General features: G+C 56.0%; 1 protein-coding gene across 1 annotated transcript; it reads left to right on the top strand.

The window, feature by feature from the left end:
• The first annotated feature begins 1,582 nt into the window (after window positions 1-1,582).
• Window positions 1,583-23,637, top strand: SAMD4B (sterile alpha motif domain containing 4B). Its single transcript, XM_054009916.1, has 12 exons — window positions 1,583-2,051; window positions 10,077-10,559; window positions 12,790-13,029; window positions 14,076-14,185; window positions 14,582-14,668; window positions 15,235-15,541; window positions 16,597-16,682; window positions 16,998-17,116; window positions 18,380-18,575; window positions 19,617-19,740; window positions 20,501-20,584; window positions 21,035-23,637. Exons 1-12 carry the CDS (start codon window positions 1,856-1,858, stop codon window positions 21,061-21,063), a joined length of 2,061 nt encoding a protein of 686 aa, XP_053865891.1. The 5' UTR covers window positions 1,583-1,855; the 3' UTR covers window positions 21,064-23,637.
• Window positions 23,638-23,980: the final 343 nt, after the last annotated feature.

Here is a 23,980-nt window from a genome sequence, read left to right as displayed (position 1 = left end):
TCAGGAGTTCAAGATGTCTTGTGTGAGAATTCCACACCCGTTAGGCTATGAGAAGGAAAAAAAAAATCGGAGACAGTTACGTGGCTGGAATATGAAGCACCTGTTGTCCTTCCACTTAGCGAAAGCTGCTTCTCTTTCTCATACAGCCTTCAGTGTTCAGCATTGTCCGTTCTGAAGTGCTATAGCTGCAGAATGGCTGTGCCGCAGAGCTAATGTTACCCCCCCACACACACACACCACCACTGGAGCTAGTGTGCTTCTTCCCTGCCTTTGAGAGAACCAACCCCCCCCCCCACCCCCACACACACACAGAGACACATCCTGCTAAGAGAGAGTTCTTTCTCCACAATCTAGTTAATCCCCTCTTGGAGCAAAAAGGGCCAAGGAATTTTGGGTTCCTAGCTAGGCCCCTCTGGATTAGAAAGAAACTGCAACAAAAGGCTTGTTAAGCTCCCCTTGTGACGCTGATTTGTGCCCCGGATCCCCGTCTGCTAAACCAGAGAGTTAATGGGGGAGTGTCGTGGTAGGAGAAAATGGGTCTTTAATTGTTTGCTGAATAGGCGGTGAAAGCCAGTTTCCTTTTCAGCCCCCTTACTGCTGTCCCTCTCCTCTCTTATCTCTGCCTCTCTTGTGCAGTCCTGATCCTGGTATTGTGCTTGCGTGCCGGGAGCAGGTGAATCTCCAGGGACACCGGCGATGCAAAATCTTGTTGGTTTAAAAGCAAAAGTTAAAAGCGGCTGTAGGTCCTAACGCATGCCCTGAAAATGCTCCCTTTTGAGGCTTTACAGTTGGTCTACCTTGTCCGCTGTCCGAGCTCTACCAACATCCAGTGCCTGATGTTTAAGGTGAATCCCCTTCTCATCCAGCCAACTCAATCTAGTAACTTTCTCTTTGTTAAGCTAAAGGGGTGACTTGATCCCAGTCTATAAATACCTACGCGGGGAACAAATATTTAACAGTGGGCTCTTTGGTCTAGCAGACAAAGGTCTAACGCAATCCAATGGCTGGAAGTTGAAGCTAGACAACTTGAGATTGGAAATCAGGCATAAATTTTTAACAGCAAGAGTAGTTGACCCTTGGGATATTGTTCCAATGGTCGTGGATTCTCCATCAGTGACCATGTTTATATCAAGACTAGATGTTTTTCTGAAAGCTCTGCTCTAGGAATTATTTTGGGACAGGTCTCTGGCCGGTGTTATCCAGAGGTCAAACTAGGTGATCACAATGGTCCCTTTTAGCCTTGGAATCTGAATTGCACAATACCGTACGTGGGGGAAACAGGGAAGAAAAGTGAATTCATCTCTCCCACCTGAGGTCTGATTTGCACCAACATAACTGGTCATAAAGCTGTCCAGATGCAATAGTTGACTCTCTGATCTCCTGTGGCGATGAGTTCCGCAGGTGGGCTTTCCGTTGGGCTCAAGATACAGCCTGTTGCCTGTTTGGATGTGTAATCGTCCCACCTGTCTGCTGCTGTAAAGCAAGAGAGGCCTTAGACCTGGTTATAGAACAACGCAGGCTGTGCTCCGGGGTGGCCAATCTTTCTTAATCGATCTCGTATTTCTTTTTCCTTGCAGGGATCTCCAAGGCAGTCTGCTTAGAGGAGAGCCCTGCAAAAGGATCTAGACGGAGAAAGATCTTTTGGGACAGTCCCCCCATGTGATCCCAGCTTCACTGGCAGCAGGATTTGCATTCCAGGTCGTGCCCTCCTCCACCCCCGGGCCAAACCGTAGGACTTAAAGCTGAAACCATGTGAGGGGGTTTCCCTTGCTCCCCCCTCTCCCCTGACCCCTTTCCCTCCCCTCCCCCAGCCTTGGGCGTGTCGCTGCCGAGCCGCGTTGACGCGCCTGCCACCATGATGTTCCGGGATCAGGTGGGAATCCTGGCCGGCTGGTTCAAAGGCTGGAATGAATGCGAGCAGACGGTGGCTCTGCTCTCCCTCCTCAAGCGCGTCACTCGCACCCAAGCCCGCTTCCTGCAGCTGTGCCTGGAGCACTCGCTGGCCGACTGCACCGAGATCCACATCGTGGAGTCGGAGGCCAACAGCGCAGGTAAGTTCAGCGCAGCTTCGGGACGCGGCTGCTGTCGGTCCGGTGGAGCAGGCTGAGATTAGCATCAGGAACGGGGTGGGTTTAGATCAGCGTCGTTTAATCTGACTTTCCCCTCTATGAACTCTAAAATGAGTCCATTGTTGTGGTATGCGAGACTAACCATCTCTGAAATGCAGCCATGTCTGGGGCGAGACAGGGCAGCTGACAACAGCCTTGCAACAATGCTATACAGAGGTTTAGGGTGGAAAAGGAGGCATGCTATATCCATTAGGATTGTAAACCTCTTGGGTCAGGGGACCGTCTTTTTGGTGTGTTTGTGTAGCATCTAGCACCCTGGTGTCTGTAATTGGGGCTCCTAGGTGCTACCGTAATACATCTGTACAGCCCCTAGCGTAATGGGCTCCTGGTTGATGGCTGGGCACAACTGTCATACAAATGATGGTAATTTAGACTCTGTTAATCGTCCTCCACCAAAGATTGAAATAGACAATTGGTTTATATAATCCAGCCCACCGGGAATCAGGGCAGCGTGCTTCCTAAGTACAATCCTCTCTCTGACCTAGTTCTAAACATTCCAGGAGCCGGGGCTCCTTTTTCCATGGGCGGAGAATGTTCCCCAGCTTCAACTCAGCCTCTGTTCCCTCTACTCCATTTCATCCCCTTTCTTCCTTGTCCCACCCCCAGCCACTCTCCTGCCTTTGCTATTCACATTCTTCGGATTCTTGGAGAGCAATTGCAGTGTATTGGAACTACTTAACTCTCCTCGCTGGTAGCAGCATGTGTCTCTTTGCACTTGATCACTTAAGCATCTTGGAAGCACAGACGTTTAAAGCTCTTTCAGGGTAGATCTGGCCTTAATGCAGATTTACTTGTAGGGTGATGCAGCGTTACTCAGCCTTCAGGCTGGCAACCCCTTATTCGAAGGCAAACATTTTCTTGAACCTCTGATGCTTACTATAAAAGAATAAAATATATGTAACAATCCGTGATACTGCTAAGCCTGTATAACTTCCTTGTGTGTTTCGAGAGGTTGGTCGAAGAATGCTTGACCATGAAAAGGTCAGGATGCCCCAGAAATGGGGAAGTGAGATTTTCCTTGCTTTAGATTGTAATAAAACTTTTCAGCATCTCGTAACCCCCTTGAAAGTTGTGGCCTTCCTAGTTGAGAGATGCCTGGTCTAAAGTCTTGTAGGCATCCATGTTCTCCCTTCCTCCTCCCCCTCCCCCGCAACTATGTTGGGGGGTGGGGAATAAACGTGAGGAAATCAAACTGTCTTAATCAAAGTGGGGCAAATCTCATCGTGGACACTTAAGGCGTGTCTACATGGGGACCCTCAGGAAAATTAATCTGACCAAACCAAAAGGTGTAAACTTAGTGCCATCACTTTAGACCACTGGGTGGACACTCCCATTGTAAATTAAAGTGGCCTTAATTTGATTCAGTTTAATTCACTATGGAAGTGAATTATGAGAGTGAGGTTTTGGAATTGAATTAAACTAATCTGAATTAAAGCCACTTTCATTCTTAATGAGTGCATCCACACGGGGTTTAGTGTAGTTTAACTAATCCACTTTGAATTTACATGTCTAGCTAACTTGGATTAATTTTTCCGAGTGTCCCCTTGTAGACAAGCTCTTATTTCATTTTAAGCTCCGCTCACACAGATTTTTGTTTGTGTCACTGTCATTTAGGGGTGTGATTGTCTTGTTGTAGGTCGCCTTTTTACACCAATGTAGTTCCATGGAGGCAGTCCCTAGAATGGATGCTGTTATACTGGTCTCTAACTGGTATAGCATATTCCCATATGGAAAGCAGAATTAGCTATAGGGAGAACCCTATTAAATTCCAAGTCCATTGTGGTCAGTTTCCCAGTCATAGGATTTTAAAAATGGTAAATTTCATGATTTCAGATATTTAAATCTGAAATGTTATGGTGTTGTAACTGCAGGGGTCCTGACCTAACTGGGAACGCAGCAGCGCAGAAATAAGGGTAGCATGGTATGGTATGGTATTACCACCCTCTTCTGTGCTGCTGCTGGCCGGGCGCCGCCGTCAGAGGTGGGCACTTGGCCAGCAGCTGCCGCTCTCTGGCCACCCAGCTCTGAAGGCTGTGCAGAAGTAAGGGTGGCAATACCACGACCCCTCTACAATAACCTTGCATCATTTCCCCCCCCCCCCCCCCCATACGACCCTCTTCTGGCTCGGGACCCCCAGTTTGAGAAATGTTGGTCTCCCGCGTAAAATCTGTATAATGTAGGGTAAAAGCACACAAAAGACCAGTTTTCATGGGGGAGACCAGATTTCATGGTCTGTGACACGTTTTTCACGGCCGTGAATTTGGTAGGGTCCTAGCTATAGGCCAGGTCTGCTCGACAGACATCTGCCAGCCTAGCTACGTTAGTAAGCCCCAAAGTAGCTGCAGCTAGACCAGTAAAACTGCGGTTTTGTACCAGTGTAAGATGCACTTACGCTAGGACCGCTTTACTGCTTTAGCTAGGCCAGCAAAGCACCCCTAACACACCTCTGGCCACAGTGGTAGAAAAACACGGATAACTGCATCCATCTGCGGGGAGGGAGGGGTGTCTCTGTGTGTGTACCACTGTCATTATACTGGTATATTTAAAGTGTGTGCAGACAAGCTCCAAGACACCTTAATGAGCCCAGGCTTGTGTAGCTGGTCCTAGCAAAGCGACTTAGTATTGCAACTAAGTGCCCTAAGGGCTTGTCTGCACTTCAGATCTGTGGGTGAGGGTGGTGACAGTAATAGCCTCGGTGCAGGTGCAGTTACACCAGCGTAAGGGGCTTTTCTTCCAATACAGCTGCTTCTGCTTTGCCAAAGCAAGGTATGCTATACCTGGATAACTCCTCCTAGGGTGGGGTCTTGTGTTTTTGCCACTCAGACTGGTAGCAATGGGGTGGAATCTGCCCTTTAAAGATCCTGGGGTGTAGATATGAAGCAGGGGTGGCCAACCTTCTGACCCTGTGAGCCACATGCCGTAATCTTCAGAAGGTTGGGAGGCAGAAGACGGGTACAGCCTGTCCTGCCGGGTGGCACCTGCTGGGGCTAAAGCCCTGAGCCCCCCCTCCCTGCAGGGCAGAAGCCCCAAGCTCCCTCCCTAGTCTAGTAGATGGAGAATGGGGGGCTCCATGAGTTGTAGGCCTCGATTTGGCCATGCCTAATATAAAGTATCAGCAAGACCCAATGTTTTTTCAGTCTTAATTTTGTGGCTAACTTGGTTAAAGGCTTTTCTGTGTGTGTGATTTATTTTGTATGAATTTTCCTAAAGAAACAATCAAACAACTACAAAAAGGTAAAGGACTTGCGGCTTGTATGTGTTACCATATCCTGCCCCTGTCACAGGCTAGTCAATACGATGATGCTGATAGGTGACTTTACAACTTGTCAGAGCTGCAAGACCAGACAATGCAAAACCAGACAATATTACGCAGACATAACATGCTAGGGTGAGAGTGACAATAAAAAGACACACAAATAGGCAACAAAGGAAGTGTGTGTGTGTGTGGGGGGGGGGGTTGAAGAGGGAGGGGAAAAAGCAGAGAAGTCAGATGAATGGCCGTCCGGTATTATTTGAGCTATCTCCACATTCTTGATCCAAACGAATCAAGAAACAGGGTCATAAGAACGGCCAGACTGGGTCAGACCAAAGGTCCATCTAGCCCAGTGTCCTGTCTACCGACAGTGGCCAATGGCAGGTGCTTCAGAGGGAACGAACAGAACAGGGAATCAAGTGATCCATCCCCTGTCGCCCATTCCCAGCTGCTGGCAAACAGAGGCTAGGCACATCAAATTTCTTTGACTTCCTATCATTTCTCTCTACGTCGTTAAGCTGTTCTTTAACTCAATTCCGCCCCCGACATCAGCACTAGCAAAACTCTTTAGACAGTTCAACATTGTTTCTGTCTAGCTGAAGCAAAATACGTAATGTCGGCCATGGATGCATCATGGGAAAACTTCTCAGCCAAAAGTAATTAGCCATTTCCCCTCTTTGGTAGCCAGTTTTCAAAGCAAAGTAAAAGTTGACCATCTAAGGGGCCTCTTGTTTTGTTCCTGAAAGGGAATGATCTGAAGTGAAAGGACCGTTTGACTTAAAAACAAGTAATGAGTGAACTGCAAAAGCAACACGCTTTTTAAGCTGGGAAGAAGTGTCCAATTCGGAATGGGTCAGGCCTCAGAACAGACTAGATTTTAAAAAAAAATTCCTCCTATTTGGCATTTTTAAAGCAAGAGCTCTTGATTCAGCTAAAATTCCCCCTCTCGCTTGTGCCACGCTTCAGCTCGCATGTGAATTTTAACAGCCTTGTTCCAGAATTCCCCCATGAGGCGATTTGAGATTGGAAACGTGGCAAACCCTGTGCCGCATGGCACCCTTTTAGCCCCCAGCTGTCCTCTGTGGGTGAGGATGGTCCTTGGTCCCTCGATGAAGTAGCAAAGCAAATCTTGTCAAGTTTGCGCAGGGCCTGCCGGCAGCTTGCAGGAGACACTCGCTGAATCGTTGGCCTCAGCCTCTGTGGCCTGGCCTTTCCCTAAGCCTTAATTTCCAGGTTAAAAATAGCTCTGTGTGTGTGTGTGTGTGTGTGTGTGATGGGAGATGCCCCAGAGGTAACCGCTCTGTCCTTTCCAAGTGTGTCTCCTGCTCCCTGCCTGAGATTGTTTGCTCTGCTAGGGGCAGGCAGGGATGGGTCATAGCCCAGATTGGAGTGGCAGATGCGTGCTTGTTTCTACAGTCGCTCTGGCGATGTGTGGATCCCCCTAAATAAACCACGAAGGCGATAGATTCCAGTTCCATTAATTGGACCACCCACCCTCCGGGGACTCGGGACTTAGGCCGAGCCAGTGCTTTTCATCCCGAGATCTTTAAGCACCCTGCAAACGTATGCCCATCCCTGTTTTACGGATGGGGAAACTGAGGCGCGGGGCGAGGCAGTGACTTACCCTAGCGCTCTCAGCAAATCAGTGGAAGAGCTAGGAATAGAACCCAGGAGTCCTGCCCCTCCAGACATGTGTCATGCCCACACTGTCTCCCTTGCAGGGGACTCTCGAGAGCGGAGTAGCAGCACAAGATGTGGAAGGGGTCCCTGTGCAGGTGCGGGGGCACCCTTCTGTGTAGCAGGCCTGTCCTTCCACAGGTGTGGGAAGGATCTTTCCCTAGGAGGCCAAGAGGAAACAGCGGGTAGAAGCTAAGATTTAAAGAATTAAGATTGCCGGGCCTGCGTGTGCCGCTCCATGCAGCTTCCCTTGGCAGAGGGTATCTTCCATCTGACAGGCACGCGGTGAGCAGACCCTGCCCTTCCGGGGCTGTGGGCACCCCTGCGCAGTTGGTGGGTAGCTCCAGGCCTGTAACTGTAACATTTGGGTGTCTGCCCGTGGTGGTGTCAGCGTGTGCTGGAATCTGTCTGCTCTGACTTCGTAGGGAAAGTTTCTCCCGAAGCCTCCCGTCCCCTCTCTCCGGCGGTGAATGTTCTTCAGTGCAAGGGGGGGGGGGGCGGGCGGGCGTTGAAGTCGCTATTAAAGAACAAGAGATCCCAGTTCTGCAGCTTGCACTGCCAGGGAAGAGTTGGCCAGAACCTCAAGCATCCAAATGCATTCCCCATGGCGTTGGGGAAATCGAGGCAGGGCAGTAAAGTGACCCCGCCACCCCTCAGTCCATACGCGGTCGGTTAGTAGCAGAGCTGGGATTAGCCCTGAGGTAGTGTTGAGGGAGCTGCATGTGCCCCTCTGTTTGAGCTGCACAGACTGCGCTGACAGCACCACCAATGCAGCTGCTTCTGGGGTGGAGAGCAACGCGGACCAACAGTGGAGGTGGGAGAGGAAATTTTGCCTCAGGAGACCAGGGCAAACCCCCTGCTCCCTCAGAAAGTTCCCAAGGAGATATTCGTGTCCATGCAGAGTGGATAGGACCTTGGATCTCCTCTGACCCGAGACCCTCACACCCATCTTCCTGGAACGCTAGGGCACTATCTCTGAAGGCTGAGGGGGCTTGGTCATCTCTGTTGAGAGTTTGAACCCATGGCTGTTCCAAAGAGCCGGTAGCACCTGCTTGAGTTAAGCTTGGGTCTAGCTGACCAGCTGTCTTTCAGAGCTCCAAAATCCGCAGGCTGACTCGGATGGTCTTGAAACTTTCTGTGCCTCATGGGGGTCCGGCATAGCGTGACCGAGTCAAACCTGAGGTGGTTTGAGCGTGGGGTACCTGAGATACAGCCCCCTCCCTTACAATTTTTTTTACATGAGATCAACATTTGACATAAGAACGGCCTAGTATCCTGTCTTCCGACAGTGGCCAACACCAGGTACTTCAGAGGGAATGAACAGAACAGGGCAGTTTCGAGTGATTCATCCCCTGTCGTCCACCCTGGTCCTGGCAGTTTAGGGACACCCGGAGCATGGGGTTGTGTCCCTGAGCATCTTGTCTAATAGCCACTGATGGACTGATCCTCCAGGAACTTATCTAGTTCTTTTTTGAACCCGGTTATTCTTTTGGCCTTCACAACATCCCTGGCAAGGAGTTCCACAGGTTGACTGTGCGCTCGGTGAAGACCTGCTTCCTTTTGTTTGTTTTTAAACCTGCTGCCTGTTAATTTCATCTGGTGAAATTAATAACGGTTCTTGGGACTTTGTTTGCTCAGGCCTGTGGTTCAAACCAGAGGCGCCAAGTTCCTGGGGGGGGTGCTTGACCCCTGCTCCACCCCAGACCCTGCCCCTACTCCACCCCTTCCCCCAAGCCCCCACTCCTGCCCCCTCCCCCCCACTGCATCCTGCATGCCACTGAACAGCTGATCACAGCTGGTGGGAGACCTTGGGGGGGAGGAGCTGATTAGTGGGGCTGCCAGTGGGTGCTTAGCACCCACAATTCTTTTTCAGCCCCGGAGCACCCATGGAGTCGGTGCCTATGGGTCAAACTATGGCGCTGATCCTCCCTGAACCGATATCATCTGTTTAGGATTTTATTCCACTGCACACTGAGGTTGGGATAGCTGGCAAAGGAGAGGAAGGATAAATCCAATGGTTAGGCACTAACCTAAGACTTGGAGACCTAGGTTCAATTCCCAGCTCTGCCACAAACTCCCCGGGCAAGTCACTTTGCCGCTGGCTGCCTCAGTTTCCCCATCTGTGCAATGTTGACAGTAGCCCTTCTCTGCCCCACTAAAGATTTTGAGGCGCTTGGATACAAGAGGCCAGATAAGGACTTAGGACTCGCTCCGGTTCACAAGCCCTTATGCTCTGTCTGCTGGCTGTGCACGTGGCGATTTCCCAATAACTGTACGGTTATTTACCTAATCCCTAAACGGTTGAGAAAGCTCTCTACCAGGCTCCCTGTCCCTCAACTTCCCCCCCATACGCCCATAACAAATACGTCCGCTTCAGGGTGGAGCACCCTCTCCCTTCAAAGGCCTCTTTTACCCTCCCCACCCAGATTGATTCCTGTCTTTAAGTTTCGCGCGCTGTCCGGGGGAAGGGAGTTCAAATCAGAGCCGTCCCGTTAGTTTTGGGCAGAGTGAGCTGGAGAATTCAGCAGGGAGAGGTGGCGTGGCCTAGTGGGTAGAGCACTGGAGTTTAATCTCAAGTCTGATGAGCCCATGGTCTGCTGCTGACCTTGGTTAAGTCGCTGCCTTCCCTGTGCCTCGGTTTCCCCAGCTGTAAAATGGGAGAAATGAGACCAAGTGCTTGGAGCTCTCTTTGTTGCTGGAAGTGGTGACATTTTGGGGGACACACAGACTGATCGCTTGGCTTGCTTGAGATCACCGTGGCTAGGGTTGGGGTGTCCATTCCAGGTGTCTGGTTCTGGTAAGCCCCCTTGGTCACCCCACGCTGTGGCTTTCGGTAGGATACAAGTCTCCCTGCCTGAAGCTGTTGCTAGTGTTCCTACACATCTCTTCACTAGCTGTCTTGTTCCTCCCCAGAAGTGGCTGCATTGATTTCTCTGTGGCGAAAGCGACTGGAGGAAGGAGCAGGCTCCTGTTTGTTCCGGTTCTTCACCCCTCTCTGCCCTCTCTCCCCCAAACAGCTGTCATCAGCCAATGGCACCAGGAATCGAAGGACAAGGTGGTCTCCCTGCTCCTGTCTCACCTGCCCCTGCTGCAGCCTGGCAACACAGAAGCCAAGTCCGAATACATGAAGCTATTGCAGAAAGTCCTGGCCTACTCCATCGAGAGCAACCTGTTCATCGAGGAAAGCCGGCAGCTGCTGTCCTACGCTCTCATCCACCCGGCCACCACGCTGGACGACCGCAACTCCCTGGCCCTGTGGCTCAACCACCTCGAGGAACGCCTGTCTAGCGGCTACTCCGGCCAGAGCAGGGGCCGGCCCGACACTGCCTACCACTCGCGCCAGGGCTCGGACGAGTGGCAGGGCCCAGGGGACTCGGGCATGGGGGAGCTGGGACACGGCTGGCAGGAGAAGATGCCCCGCGAAAACGGACACTTGCCTTTCCACTCCTCTAGCTCGGTGCCCTCGGCCATCAACAGCATCGGAAGCAATGCAAATGCAGGTACGAGGCGGGGTGGGGCCAGGATGGGGCGTGGGCAGTAGGTAGGTGCTTAGAGGCCAATATAATCTTATTGCCAGTCCGAGTTGGTCTAGCTTCAGCATCCAGCCATTGGATCGTGTTCGACCTTCCTCTGCGAGCTGGAAGAGCCCATGATCGAATGTTTGTTCCCCGCGTAGGTACGCCATCTGGGATCAAGTCATCTCTTAGCCTTTTCCTTAAGCTGCGTAGATTGAGTACCTTGAGTCTCACTCTGATTAGAAAACATGCCTTATTCTCATGGCTGCCTTCTGTAGAGCTCAAAATACTTGACACACGTGCGGTGTCCCAACCTTGTTTTACCCATTGGGGAAACTGAGGCACGGAGCAGGTGAAGCCACTTGGCTGTGGCTAGTCAGCAGGAGAGAGGGGAACAGAACCCAAGAGTTTGGAGTCCCTATCAGCTGAGCCGTGCTTCCTCCTCGGACTCCGCGCCTGCTTCTTGATGAGCCCCAGAAGAAAATATTTTGAGGCCCGAGCAGCAGGGAGGGTTGGAGGGGCGACAGTGTGTCCAGGTGGGTGGTCTGTGGTGTTTGAGGGCAAAAGGAGGTGGGGACGATGACAGATCAAACCTAAGCTCTGACATTGGGGGACAGGTCAGTGCCCCGTGTCTCAGTGCCTCAGTTTCCCCATCTATAAAATGGGGCTGATAATATTGGTTGCCCCTCCATCCCAAGGGGCATTAGTTTGCACGGTGCTTTGGGCCTGCGAAGTGCTTGGAATCCAACGTGCCATGGCGGCCGGGGGTGTGCTTACGCGTACGTACGGATGCCAGTGACTGGTGAGGTAAATGAAGCTTGAAGACGGTCAGAGGAGTGTCAGGATGGGCGGCTGGGGGTGTCAGTTTTGGAGGTGACCTACTGAACCCCACCCAGTGGCGTAGCCAGGTGGAGGGAACAGGGGGCGCGATCAAAAAAAAAAAAGGTGGCACCCGCTGTGGCGCTTTTACTCACCTGGCAGCGCTCCGGGTCTTCGGCGGCGGGCCCTTCACTCACTCCGGGTGTCTTCGGTGGCACTGAAGGAGCGAGAGGAGGTCGTGCTGCCGAAGACCCGGCGCTGCCAGGTGAGTAAAAGTGCCGCAGCGGCTGTCGCTTGTTTTCTGATCGCTCCCCCTGTTCCCTCCGGGTGAGTAAAAATTAAAAAGGCACCAAGAAATTGACACGGTGCCACTTGTGCTCAGTGGGGGAGCGGCCGCTGCCCCGCTCCCCCCCCCCCAGCTACGTTACTGACCCCACCACCTCCCAGTAACTGCCTCTACTTCTAGTAAAGAAACAGGAGTTGTTATTAAAGCTAATCAGATGTAGTCGTCCCTTCTAGACACTTTTTCCTTCCCTTCCATCTCCTCCTCTCCCATTGGGGAACAGCTGTATCCCAGAGCGGCGCTTAGACCTGGCTGTAGCTGTAACATACAGCCGGGGTCCCTTGGCCGAACCGGGCTCTGCCTTGCTCATGTGCCATCCCCCTGCTTGGCGTTGGCTAGCTCCATGGCTGTCCCCACAGGGGCACTCAGGATAGTGGGAGATCCGGGGCGAGGGAGGGGGAGAGAGCGGTGGCAGGGGGTGGAAAATTTGCCTCTTTTCACTGCCGCCAAATACAGCAGGGAGACAAGACGGGGGTTGAATTGCTCCCCGGCTGCTTCACGGTGCTGGGGAAGCCGACGGAGCAGTGCAGACAGAACCCCCCCCCGCCCAGACTGACCCTCCTAAGCCCTTTGCTGCTGTTCGTCCCTCTGCACGGGTGACTGGCAAAAGGAGCGTGGTCACGTGGCTAGTTCCCCGATCGGTGTGGGTTTGGTTCTCACTTGTGCTGTCAAGCCTCTGCATGCCCTGGACCAGGGGGCTTCCCGGAGAGGGGTCCCGACTCCTGCTGGTCAGTTGCATCAAGGCCCTTGGATGAAGTGCACCATAGCCGTGCAGAGAATTCTGCCCATGTGGGTCTGGGGGAGCCTCGCTGGGGGGGCAGGGCCCATTCTGGGGCCGTATCCTGAATGGGGAGAGGAGGAGCCCAGCTAAAAACCACTTTCCAAGCGCCAGGCCCTGAGGCATCCGCTGCCTTGAGTTGTAGGTGACTGATCTCTCCTCTCTCCGTCCTCCCCCCGTCTCAGAGGCGCGAGGCTCATCCTCCCTGGTCGCTCTGTAGGATGGGAGATCCAGCCCCGATGTCGTCATGCTAATTCTCTGCCCTTCCCTTCCAGCTCTGCCCTGCCAAATCCACCCCAGCCCGCTCAAGCGCTCCATGTCCCTCATCCCCACCAGCCCGCAGGCCCCCGGCGAGTGGATGAGCCCCGACGAGCTTTGCGCCCGGCAGGCATTCATCCCGGGGGACCACGCGCCCCTGTCCCCCCAGAGCAGCGTGGCCTCCTCGGGCAGCGAACAGACGGAGGAGCAGATGGGCAGCCGTAACACCTTCCAGGAGGATGGCAGTGGCATGAAAGGTACGGCTGGGGGGAGGCGCCGTTGGCCCGTGCCAGAGGGAACCCCAACTGCCTCGCTCTGCCGGCCAACCCCGGGAATGCTGGATCAGACCCCTGTCTGGTCAGCCCTAACCGGGGGGCTCCCAGCAATTTGACCAGGGCTGCTAGGCCAGGGGCTGGAGGGAACATGGGCAGTGGTGAGCGAGGGGGATGAGCCTTTCCTATGTCTGTGACGGGTAGAGCCCTGCACGGATACAAACATGTGGATCTGCGTCCGATCCGCAGCGCCCAGGATCAACCTGCGATCCGCTAGCCGTTTTTTACCCGTATCCAGCCCTGCAGCGGCAAGCCGTCTCACAAGGGCTAGTGAGGGAGGGGGAGGGGTCTTGCAGGGAAGAGGCGGGATGGGGTCTCAAGAAGGGGCAGCACAGAGGGGAAGTCGGGTGGGCCACATCGGGTGCTGCTCCCGGAGGTTCACAAGCGACGGCACACGGCAGCAGCGGTGAGGGGGAGGGGTTGGGCACCAGGTCCAATCCCAGGAGCCGGCGGGCCAGGACTGGGAGCGTGGCCAGTGCGGCCAGGCCAGGCCGTGGTGGGGGACGCTGGTGCTGCCCGAGGGGTCCGAGCTGCTGGACAGGAAGCGGCACAGCGCGTGGGTGCTGGACAGCCCCGACACCGACCTGCCACTGGCCCCAAGCACACTGCACCCCCCCGGGCTGCCCGAGCCGGACGCCGCAGGCCAGGTGCCGCCAGTGAGTAGAGCCCTGCACGGTTGTATCTGCATCCAATCCACTGTCTGCAAAAATGGTCCATGGATTTTCAGGGCTCTAATGATGGGAATCCTGCTGTGGGTATCAGCCAGCCTTGGTCGAATGCCCTTCCAATACCCTCTCTTACACACGCCCCTTGTCACCTGAGAAGGCCCTGCCTTGAAAGGGGAATGTTCCTCTGGCTCTGGGGAGCCCTAGAGTGGCCGGTGCGTAACACCGGCAGTCCCGGGAGCCGCGGACGCTTCCCCAGGCCTGGCCTAGGTCACGCTAAAGGGCCGGTCTCTCCCGCCTCCACAGACGTCCCCTCGTGGCTGAAGAGCCTTCGTCTGCACAAGTACGCAGCCCTCTTCTCCCAGATGACGTATGAAGAGATGATGACCCTCACGGAGCAGCATCTGGAGTCCCAGGTGAGGAGGGGACAGCAGGGTCCCGGGCCGGGGGACTGTGGTGTCGTAGGACAGGTGTCTTTCACAGACTTAGGGGGCCACTCCGGCCCCCGCCAGCTGGGAAGGGGCTCTCAGGACTGCATAAACGCATGGACACCTGTCACCGTCCCCACAGCTCCTGATTTGATCCGATGGCTAAATTCCAGGGGCTTCTCTGGATACCTCCAGCCCAGAGCCCGAAATTCTCACCTACCCGTGGGGCGAATGCCACGGAAGAGCCCTGAGTTCCTGTCGGGCTGCGTGGCCGCCAGGGAGCACCTGCGGCTGCGACCTGTTCCCGGGGCGTGTCTCTGAGTCTGTCAGGGGCTGCGTCCGTGGCTGTCGCCTTAGCGCCCACGTCTCTTCCTTCCTGCACAGAACGTGACCAAAGGAGCCAGACACAAAATTGCCTTGAGCATCCAGAAGCTACGGGAGAGGCAGAGTGTTCTCAAGTCTCTGGAGAAGGTAAAAGACCCACCGGGTTCCCCTGCGAGGTCTGAGCCGAAGGCCTCGGGGTCAAGGCACCCAGCCCCGGTGTTGATTCCTGACTCTTCCTTAAGCCCCTCGAATCTCCCCCCTGTAAAACGGGGCTCACAGTCCTTGCTTAGGCTGTGAGTGCCTTGGGATCTGTGCCTCTCGCTCAGGGCCTGCATTGCACCTGGTGCCAAGGGGGCGGCGCAGCCCTGATCTCGGTCGTGGCCCCTAGGTGCTACTGGAATTCACGTAGTGGCAGATCGCACCTCTGAACCACAGCCGGGGCAGTTGGCTTCGAGGCTGCTGGTGTTAAAAGCCAAGATCTCGGGGCAGGTGCCGTGCAGGGCAAACAGGATCGTGTGGCTGCAAGTCTTAAATTATCTGCCACACAGGGCTGCTGGGACTCGAACCCATGATCCCCGGTGCTCTGAGCCTGATGCTTGGACCACTGCGCCCCTTGGTCCTTTTTGAGACGTGGGGCTGCCCTTAATTTTTCATGACCTCTTCTCCACCCCCTTTGCCCTTTCTCCCACCCCCTTTCCCTGGCCCCTCCGCAGGACATCCTAGAAGGAGGGAACCTGTGGAACGCGCTCCAGGAGCTCCAGCAGATAATCATCACGCCCATCAAAGCATACAGCTCCCTCCAGGCCATGGCCGCGCCCAAGGAGGGGCAGCAGGCGGTGCCTGAGCGCCACGGAGCCCCCAGGCCGGGCCTGGACAAAGCCACCAACGGGGCAGAGGACAAGGAGCCTGCAGTGGACGGCTTCTCGTCCCAGACGGCCTCCCCCTGCGACGGGGAGTCGGCCACGGCACCCATCGCGGAAGGGGACATCCCGGGGCAGTTCACCCGGGTGATGGGGAAAGGTAAGGGCGTCCCCGTGCCCGGCGTCCAGTCCAGAGGGCACTGCCTTTCCCTCAGGGGCATTCAGGGAGCCCGGGGTGGGGGTCCCGGGGCGTTAGAGGGAGCGTTACTGCTTCTCTCCCGGATGGGGGCGGTATAGATTCGGGGGCATGCCCTCGTGTTGGCATGTGTGGCTGGGGCTGACTGACGTCTCCAGCCCTGTTTCAGGCGGATGGGTCCCACTGACTCCCCCTTGGCGGGGCAGGGAAGCTGGATGACTTATCCCCGCTGTCGGGGGAGGGGGCGGGAGCTGGGCTCAGGACACCTGGGTTCTCTAGCAGGTAAACAAAACGAAGCGCGGGAGGAAGGTTGGCTGTGTGTGTTAGGCATAGGACACCTGGGTTCTCTTCCTGGCTCTGGGTGGTCAGGAATCCTGGCTTCTATTCCTGGCTGGGGGAGGGAGGTGGGGTCTAGGGGTTAGAGCAGTGGAGCTTGGACCCAGGTTCTATTCCAGTTATTATTCCAGTTATGGATGAGGAGTGGGGTCTAGTGGTGAAAGCAGAGGGGGGTTGGGAGTTGGGATTCCTGGCTTCTATTCCTGGCTGGGGGGGGAAGTGGGGATAGAGTGGTTAGAGCAGTGGTGGGACTCGGCAGGATTCCTGGGTTCTTTCCAGCCCTGCTGGTTGCTCACCGCTTGTCCTTGGGTGAGTCCCTTTTCCTGTGAGCTGCAGCATCCCCTTTCTGCTGACCCACCTCCGGGGGGCATGATTTTTATAATTTAATTTAATTATTTAAATTTTTTAAATTTAATGAATGGAGATATCCTATCTCCTAGAACTGGAAGGGACCTTGAAAGGTCATCGAGTCCAGCCCCCTGCCTTCACTAGCAGGACCAAGTACTGATTTTGCCCCAGATCCCTAAGTGGCCCCCTCAAGGATTGAACTCACAACCCTGGGTTTAGCAGGCTGATGCTCAAACCACTGAGCTGTCCCTCCCCCCAGGTTGAGCATCGGGCGGGGGGCGGAGGGGAGAGGCTCTGGAAGGGCCTGGGGAGTAACCCCTCTGCTCCCCTCGCAGTGTGCACGCAGCTGCTCGTCTCTCGGCCCGACGAGGAGAACATCACCAGTTACCTCCAGCTCATAGAGAAGTGCCTGACTCACGAGGTATCGTCTGCATGGAAACCTCCCTCTGATCCCGGGGACGGGGGCTGCTGGCTCCCCTCAGGACTCCTGGGTTCTTCTCCGCCGTGCCCAGCAGGCCAGGCCCCAGAGCTGTTGAACTGATCCAAGCGGGTCATTTAAGGACCTTCCCCCGCCTCCACACACACCTGCTTTGGGCTGGATGTGTGCTCGAATCCCTCCGCTCTCTGTAGCAAAGTGCCCCGTTCTGTGCCCCTCCTCCCTGCGGCTGCTCCCGCCCCCTCCCTATGCCCCAGCGCCAGCCCAGCGTCCTGACGGCGCTGTCCCTGTGCGCCGCAGGCATTCACGGAGACGCAGAAGAAGAGGCTGTTGTCCTGGAAGCAGCAGGTGCTGAAGCTGTTGCGAGCGTTCCCCCGGAAGGCCGTGCTCGACATGCAAGGGTACCGCCAGCAGAAAGGGTAGGTGTGGCTAGTTTGCAGCTTTAGAATGGCATGAAGGCTGGGAGTATGGGGGGGGACAGTGCTGAATAGCCCCCCCTGGGTGATCTGGCTAGACAATATGGCCCAGTGGATCGGGCTCTCCGGGACCTGGATTCTGGTCCCAGCTCTGCCTTGATGTGTGACTTAGGCTGCCTCAGTTTCCCCAATCGCAGTTGCTAGGTGCAACCAATAAATAAATTGTAGGTGGGGGGGTGGGGGTCCCCAGCGGTACCTGGAGCCACTTGGCTCCTAGATCGCTAGGATCTAATGGCTGTGGAAGGGAGGCAGCAGGACCTAGCAGTTAGAGCATGGACTGGGAGTAGGAGTTGGGACTCCCGGGTTCTAGCCCCAGCTCTCTGGGGTCATCGCAGTGGGCAGGTCGCTGCCTGTCTTGATTCCAGCCCTTCCTCGCCGCCGAGGGGGCTGGGGAGCTGATCGGTCGCTCCCAGGGGCACAGAAGCAACACGCCTCGCGTTACGAAATCCCCCATCCTCCCACATGCTCCAGCTCTGCGGCCTTTCCCCTGACAAGCCCAGGGAGGAGCAGGCGCTGGGATCCCGGCCGACAGGGCTGGCTGGGGGTGGGGGTGTCTCCGAAATCCCGGGGTGGGGCTGGCTCATGCGAGTTTCGAAGCCCTGCTCTGTGCGCATCCCCCCCCAGTCCAGGCTGAGCGGCTCGGGTCACCTGTCAGGCGTCCCCGGCTGTCTCTTCCTGTCCCCGTGTCTGGGAGCGGGGACGCCCTTGACCGCTAGCAGCCAGCTGGGATCCATTCACACGTCAGCTGCGACCCAGGCCTGTGGGAAGCCCGTTTAGTTTGTGCCTTTCCTACTGGGGGGGAGCGGAGGGGGGTTCAGGCCGGTTTCAAGGGGCAATCCGTCTCTGCGGAGGCCAGATTTTCAAGTGGCGGGTGGGGGAGGCCACTTGAGCTGCATTTAAAGGACCCCTGTTTTCACAAGGGCGGGAGGGTGCTAAGCACCACTGGAAAACCAGCCGCACCCTCTAGGCTTCCCTAGAGGGGCCCCCACCCGGCAACACAGATCACTTGGCCCAGGTGTGTCTGACGCCCTGAGATGCTCAGATGTGTGGGCTGCTGTGGGAGGGGGCGCTCCAAAGACCTGTCCCACGTGCAATTGGGGGGGGGGGGGGGGGGAGAGTCGATCCCAAGGGATGCAGCAAGTAGCTAGATTCTCTGGTGACTTCAGAAAAGTCCTTTATTTTTTTTCACCTTCTCCCCTCCCCCAGGTGGGCTTTTGGTTCCAACTCTCTCCCCATAGCTGGATCTGTGGGGGTGGGCGTCGCGCGCAGAGGGCAGCGGCCGTTCCAGATGCCCCCTCGAGCCATGCCCCCGAGCCGCTTGGGGCTGCTGAGTCCGGCGGGGATTGGAGGAGTCTTGCCCCGGCATGCACTTACCAGCCCCATCGGGAGCCAGGGACGACAGGTGAGTCCGGCGGGGCGGGAGGTGTCGCTCGAGCCGCGGGTGTGGGCCGGTTTCTCCCTCGTGGCTCTGGCTGAAGCCCCAGCTGAGCCGAAGGGGATTTTACAATGAACGGGAGCAGCGGGTGCCAGTCTAGAAGGGCTCGTTTGTCTAGGTCAGCAGGTTGTAGAGAGAAATGTCTAGGGCCATGAACACAGGGCTGGGAGGGGAGAGGGGTCCACTGGGGAGGGCTGGGAGCCAGGACTCCTAGGTTCAATCCCCAGCTCTGGGAGGGGAGTTGGGTCTAGTGGTTAGAGCAGGCGGGGCTGGGAGTCAGGACTTCTGGGTTCTAGTCCCAGACCAGCCATTAGATTCTCCATCATAGTCTCTCCGTGCCTCAGTTTCTCCATGTTACTATGGGGTTAATAGATCTGCCCTGCCTGCCAGGGGGCATGTGAGGACAAATACATTAAAGATTGTGAGGCACTTGTGTGTTACGGTGACCAGATAGGTATCTTAAATGGAACTGGGAGCTAGGACTCCTGGGCTCTATCCCCAGTGCTAGTGGTTAGAGCAGGGCGGGCCTGGGGGAGAGAGGACTTCTGAGCCCCATTCCTGGCTGTAGGAAAGGAGTGGGATCTAGTGGCTAGAGCAGGATAAATGGATGGCACCCCCTCGTTTTTTAAATGAATTTCTGCTCTCCAAATGGCCTGGTGGGGTTCTCCGTTTGGGAGAGGGAGGGTTAAGAGCGGCTCTGTGAGGTCGGAAAGCTGGGATTGCAGAATCGAGCTGGGCTCTCCCCTCGCAGTGTTATCTCCCCGCCCCTGGGGGGCACCAGGGCCTTGTGACTTGCTCGGGCACGGGAGCCCGGCCCCCTCTCCCAGCGCAGCGTTAGCTGTTCCTTCCAGGGGAGCGTGACTCGGAGCCACACCGACCCGTTGCTGCTATTGAATGTTGTCTCTGGATCCCCCGTGTGCCAGGCTGGCGCTGGTGAGCCTGGGGGATCCAGCTGCTCTGGGCCAGGCTCCTGCATCCTGTAGCCCGGTCTTTCCCCTCTCTCCGCAGAATCTGTGGTTCGCCAATCCCGGGGGCAGCAACAGCATGCCCGGCCAGAGCCGCAGCTCGGTCCAGCGCACCCATTCGCTACCCGTCCACACGTCCCCGCAGGCCATCATCATGTTCCCCCAGGGTGAGTAGCCGGGGGGCTCTCCCGGTACCGGCCCTTGGCAGACTCAGGACAGGAGTTGTTCTTGGAGAGACTGTTCTGCCCAGCTGAGGCCGGTGGGAGGCCGTCTACTGCCAACTCGCTCTCCTCCTCCTCCTCTCCGGCTGCTTGGGCTGTGGGGGGGAAGCCTGTCGTGCTCCTCCCCAGAGCAGGCTGCACGTGTTGACAAGCAGTGTCCATCTGCTGCAAGTCAGGACTCCTGGGTTCTATCCCTGGTTCTGGGAGGGGAGTGGGATCTAGTGGGTTAGTGCAGTGGGGGCTGGGAGCCAGGACTCCTGGGTTCTATCCCTGGTTCTGGGAGGGGAGTGGGGTCTAGTGGGTTAGTGCAGTGCGGGCTGGGAGCCAGGACTCCTGGGTTCTATCCCTGGTTCTGGGAGGGGAGTGGGGTCTAGTGGGTTAGTGCAGTGCGGGCTGGGAGCCAGGACTCCTGGGTTCTATCCCTGGTTCTGGGAGGGGAGTGGGGTCTAGTGGGTTAGTGCAGTGGGGGCTGGGAGACGGGACTTCTGGGTTCTATTCCCGGCCCAGTCATTGGATTCTCCATCACTGACCGTTTTTCAGTGGAGAAGGTGGCAGCACACAGGTTAATAAGGGGATGAGGCTCGAAGCTGCCACCTTGCCAGGTGGGCCGGGGCAGTCACATGAATGCTGTGTGAATCCAGTTTCCATTGCCCACCAGGGAGTGTGGGGGCACCTGGCTAATCCCCTTCCTCCGCCCCCCCTGTAGATTGCCAGATCCCCGGAACAGACCTGGAGATCAACCCCACGCTGGAGTCGCTCTGCCTGAGCATGACGGAGCATGCGCTGGGCGGTGAGATGTGGGGTCAGCCCCGGGAGGGGAGGGTGTTAAAGGGCGATACAAGCCAGCAGGTCCCCGGGAGACCAAGATGGGGCCCAAACCCACCCCTTCACCCCACCCCAGGGTGGGCGACTCTCTCACAGCCCTAGATCGCAACCAGACGCATGGGGCGCACGTATCTATCGGTGACCTTGTCTGCAGTGGGGCGCCTGTGGCGGAACCCAGCACGCAGCTGGGCGTAGTCGGCAGCAAAACCCTGGGTCGAGACCTCCTGCTACTCTTGGGATTTGGGGTGGCCCGGTGAATTCCTGGCTTCTTTATTGTGACTGGAGCCGCCGCCAGGCACGCAGAATCTCTGGCCCCTTATGAACGCCCTTGGCCCGAACCTGGCCACGGGATGACGACTCGTCCCCTTCTGCCTCAACACTGAACGCTCTCTGGTCCTGTTTTTTCTCCTAACAGATGGCACCGACAAGACCTCCACCATCTGACCAGCCTCAGGGATCCGTGGTTCCTGAGACGCTTTAGGGGGTTCTCTTTATTTTTTGGGGGGTGCTTAAAGGGGTGGTTGAATCTTCCACCCCACACCCCTCCTCCCACCCTCCCCCAGCGTTTACCATCAACTCCGCCACGGTGGGGGGGTTGGAAGAAGCTCTCACTACAATCTTACCATCTTATACGTTCTAATATTTTTCTACTTTATTATTACTTTAACTATGGTTTAATACTGAGTTGCATCCTGTAACTCCCAGGGTAACGAAGCCAGAAGCAGCAGGATCTTGGGTCACGCATGTGTGTGTGTGTTTCCTCCCGCCCCCCTCTTTCCCCTCTCCCCCCGGCCCATCCTTTCTCAGCATGGGGAAAAAGAGAGCTCCTGAGAGGGAGGAGTGGAGAAGGGGAGATAAAGCGCATCTCTGATTCACTTTCCTCCCCACCCCACCCCGGGGCAGTACGGCCGCTCTTGGCCGATGCCGGTTGCCACGAAAGGCACCGGGGGGCTAACCTGGCGAGCTGGTTTCTTCTGGGTTAGCCCCCCCACCTGCTTTTCGCACCTGATCCCTGCGATGGGGGGGAAACACCTCCACAGATGGGGGCCGAGAACTCTTCTGGAACTGTTAAGTGCCTGTAACTCCCCACCCCACCCCCGTGACTACTTGGGGGCGTGGCCTTTGAAGGAAGGCCACGCCCTCCCCCATAAGAGGGTGGCTGGGGGCGTGGCCTTTGAGGGGGTCCGTGCCCTCCCCCCTAGGGCAAGTGGTGGATTCAGGGAAAGAAGCCACGCCTCAGAGAAGGGGTGTTGAGCCGGGCTGAAGAGTGGGGGTAGGGGGTGATGGGGATACCCGGGGGGGGGAGGGGTTGGCGCATTGGAGGGTATTTAACTCTTTGGGCGTCTTCTCCTGGGGTGCATCCCCCCCGGAGGGGATTATAAAGCATACGTGATTGGAGCATTAGAAGGTTGGTGGGTGTTGGTTTGGCTGCATCTGGGGCCCTCGAGAGTCAGCTCGGTTGATGGGTTTGTCCCCCCCCCTTCCCCCCCGTGTGTGCCCCCGGCAGGGGCTGGGAAGGCTCCGCCCACACAGGGCAGACCCGCCCGGATGAATTGGCAGCTCTGCCTGTGGGTCGCCTCTCCCTGCCCGGAGCTCGTCTGCGTTGGCAGCGCCGTCAGGCCACGCTCAGACAGCCGGGTTAGAGCGCCCCTTCCTGGCCAGGGGCCGCAGTGCAGGGCTCTCACGCTGCTAATGAACTGAGAAAGGGCTGTGACGCGGGGGGTTGTTTCCAAGCCCCTTTGGGATGGTCTGGAAGACACCCCCCACCCCCCCCGCTAGGTTTGGGGGTGGCGGGGACAGAGCTGTTCCTTACATGCCTTGATGGGGGTGTGAGGGGAGATGAGGATTGAGCCCTGTGATCTGGGGGGGGGCTCAGGCAGGAGCAAGCCCTCCCCTAAGCCCCAAGCTTTGTGTGTGCGTGTGCATGTGTGTAAAACAGAAAACACTACATGGGCTAGGGGGTGGGAGGAGCCTGCAGGCAAGGGGTGTGGCTTTTACCCAGCCCAACCCCCATTTTGATTGGATTAACCTATTTTTTTTCCTTCTGATTTGTCACTCATTTTTTTTTAAAAAAAGCAAATAGATTTAAAAGCTTCCAAATTTTCCCTCCCCCGAGCCCTGCTCCCACGAGGCTCCGAAGGGTGCGGGCCCAGCTGCGGGAAAGGGGCCCCCATCTCTCCAGCACCTTGCGCCGTCACTGATAACTGGGCAACGGGAGGTGCAAATGACGCCGTTTCAATGGGGGAGTGGCACTGGCGCAAAGGACTGCGCCAGGCGGAGAACCAGGGTCGCCCCGAGACTTGTATCTTCAGGCGTTCAGGGGCAGCGGAGGGGGAATCTGGGGTGAGGGTCACACTAGGGATTTGAGGGGGCAGGGGAGGACTGGACTTTACAAGAGCCCCATGGATTTATTTTGGGGGGGAGAGGGGAACAGGGTCCTGCCCAGACCTAGGTACAATTTTGTCTTTTCCCAGAAAGACGCCCTGGGACAAAAGTCCCTTGTCTCCCCAGATCTCTCTGCAGCGTGGGGGGAGACGCATGCCCCCAAAGTAGATGACCCCCACAGGCTGAGCCCCTCCCATTGGTACAAAAGAAATTCCCACCCCACCCCCCAGACCTGTTTAAATGTTAAAGGCCTTTCCAAAGTATATACCGCATAGTAGTGTGTACAAAAAACAACCCCCCTGACCTATTTCTACAGTAGAGCGACAAGGTTCCTGTTTCAGATAGAAATGTTATTTTAGATACATTTTATTATGAATAACTTTTGTTATGACTATGGCTGGTAACCATGAATACGTTATTAAAAAACAAAACGGAAAAAAAAATTTTACAAAAAAAAAAAAAAAAAAAACCAAAAACCAAACCCGGCAGCCCGTGTTCGCTGGCTCTTTGTCTCGCTGCGCCCCGCCTCTCGCTGTCTGACCGTGTGAAAGAACCTGCCCCCAAACCAAATACGAGACCTCCCCGTGGAAACCCCCCAAAACCCTCTCTGATAAAGTTGTACTTATTTTGTAACCCTGCTTTTTATTCTTGATTTGTTCGGGGGGTAAGGAGGGGGGGGGTGTATTTCTTTACAAAGGTAAGAGCCAGGATGGGACAGCTGGCCCAGTGGTTAGAGCGCTGATGAGCGGTGGTTTGCTACTTGGCCAGGCGGAGATCTGGGCCCCATCAGGTATTTTTAAAACCAAGGTTTTGAGGCCTTCGCTAGCGGGGAGGGCGGGGCACTGATTGTGTTTTGTTTCTTTCCTATGCAGGGCAAGTGCCGGGGGAGCGGTAGGAGGGACCCAGATGTGGCACAGCTGTTTAGGGGAATCCTGTCTGGTGTGCCCGGCTTTCAATGTCTCTCCCCCCTCCCCCA

This window comes from Malaclemys terrapin, chromosome 20 (assembly GCF_027887155.1).
Source record: "Malaclemys terrapin pileata isolate rMalTer1 chromosome 20, rMalTer1.hap1, whole genome shotgun sequence".
In the NCBI taxonomy this organism is placed as follows: Eukaryota; Metazoa; Chordata; order Testudines; family Emydidae; genus Malaclemys; species Malaclemys terrapin.
This window is presented reverse-complemented; position numbering and strand designations above follow the sequence as displayed.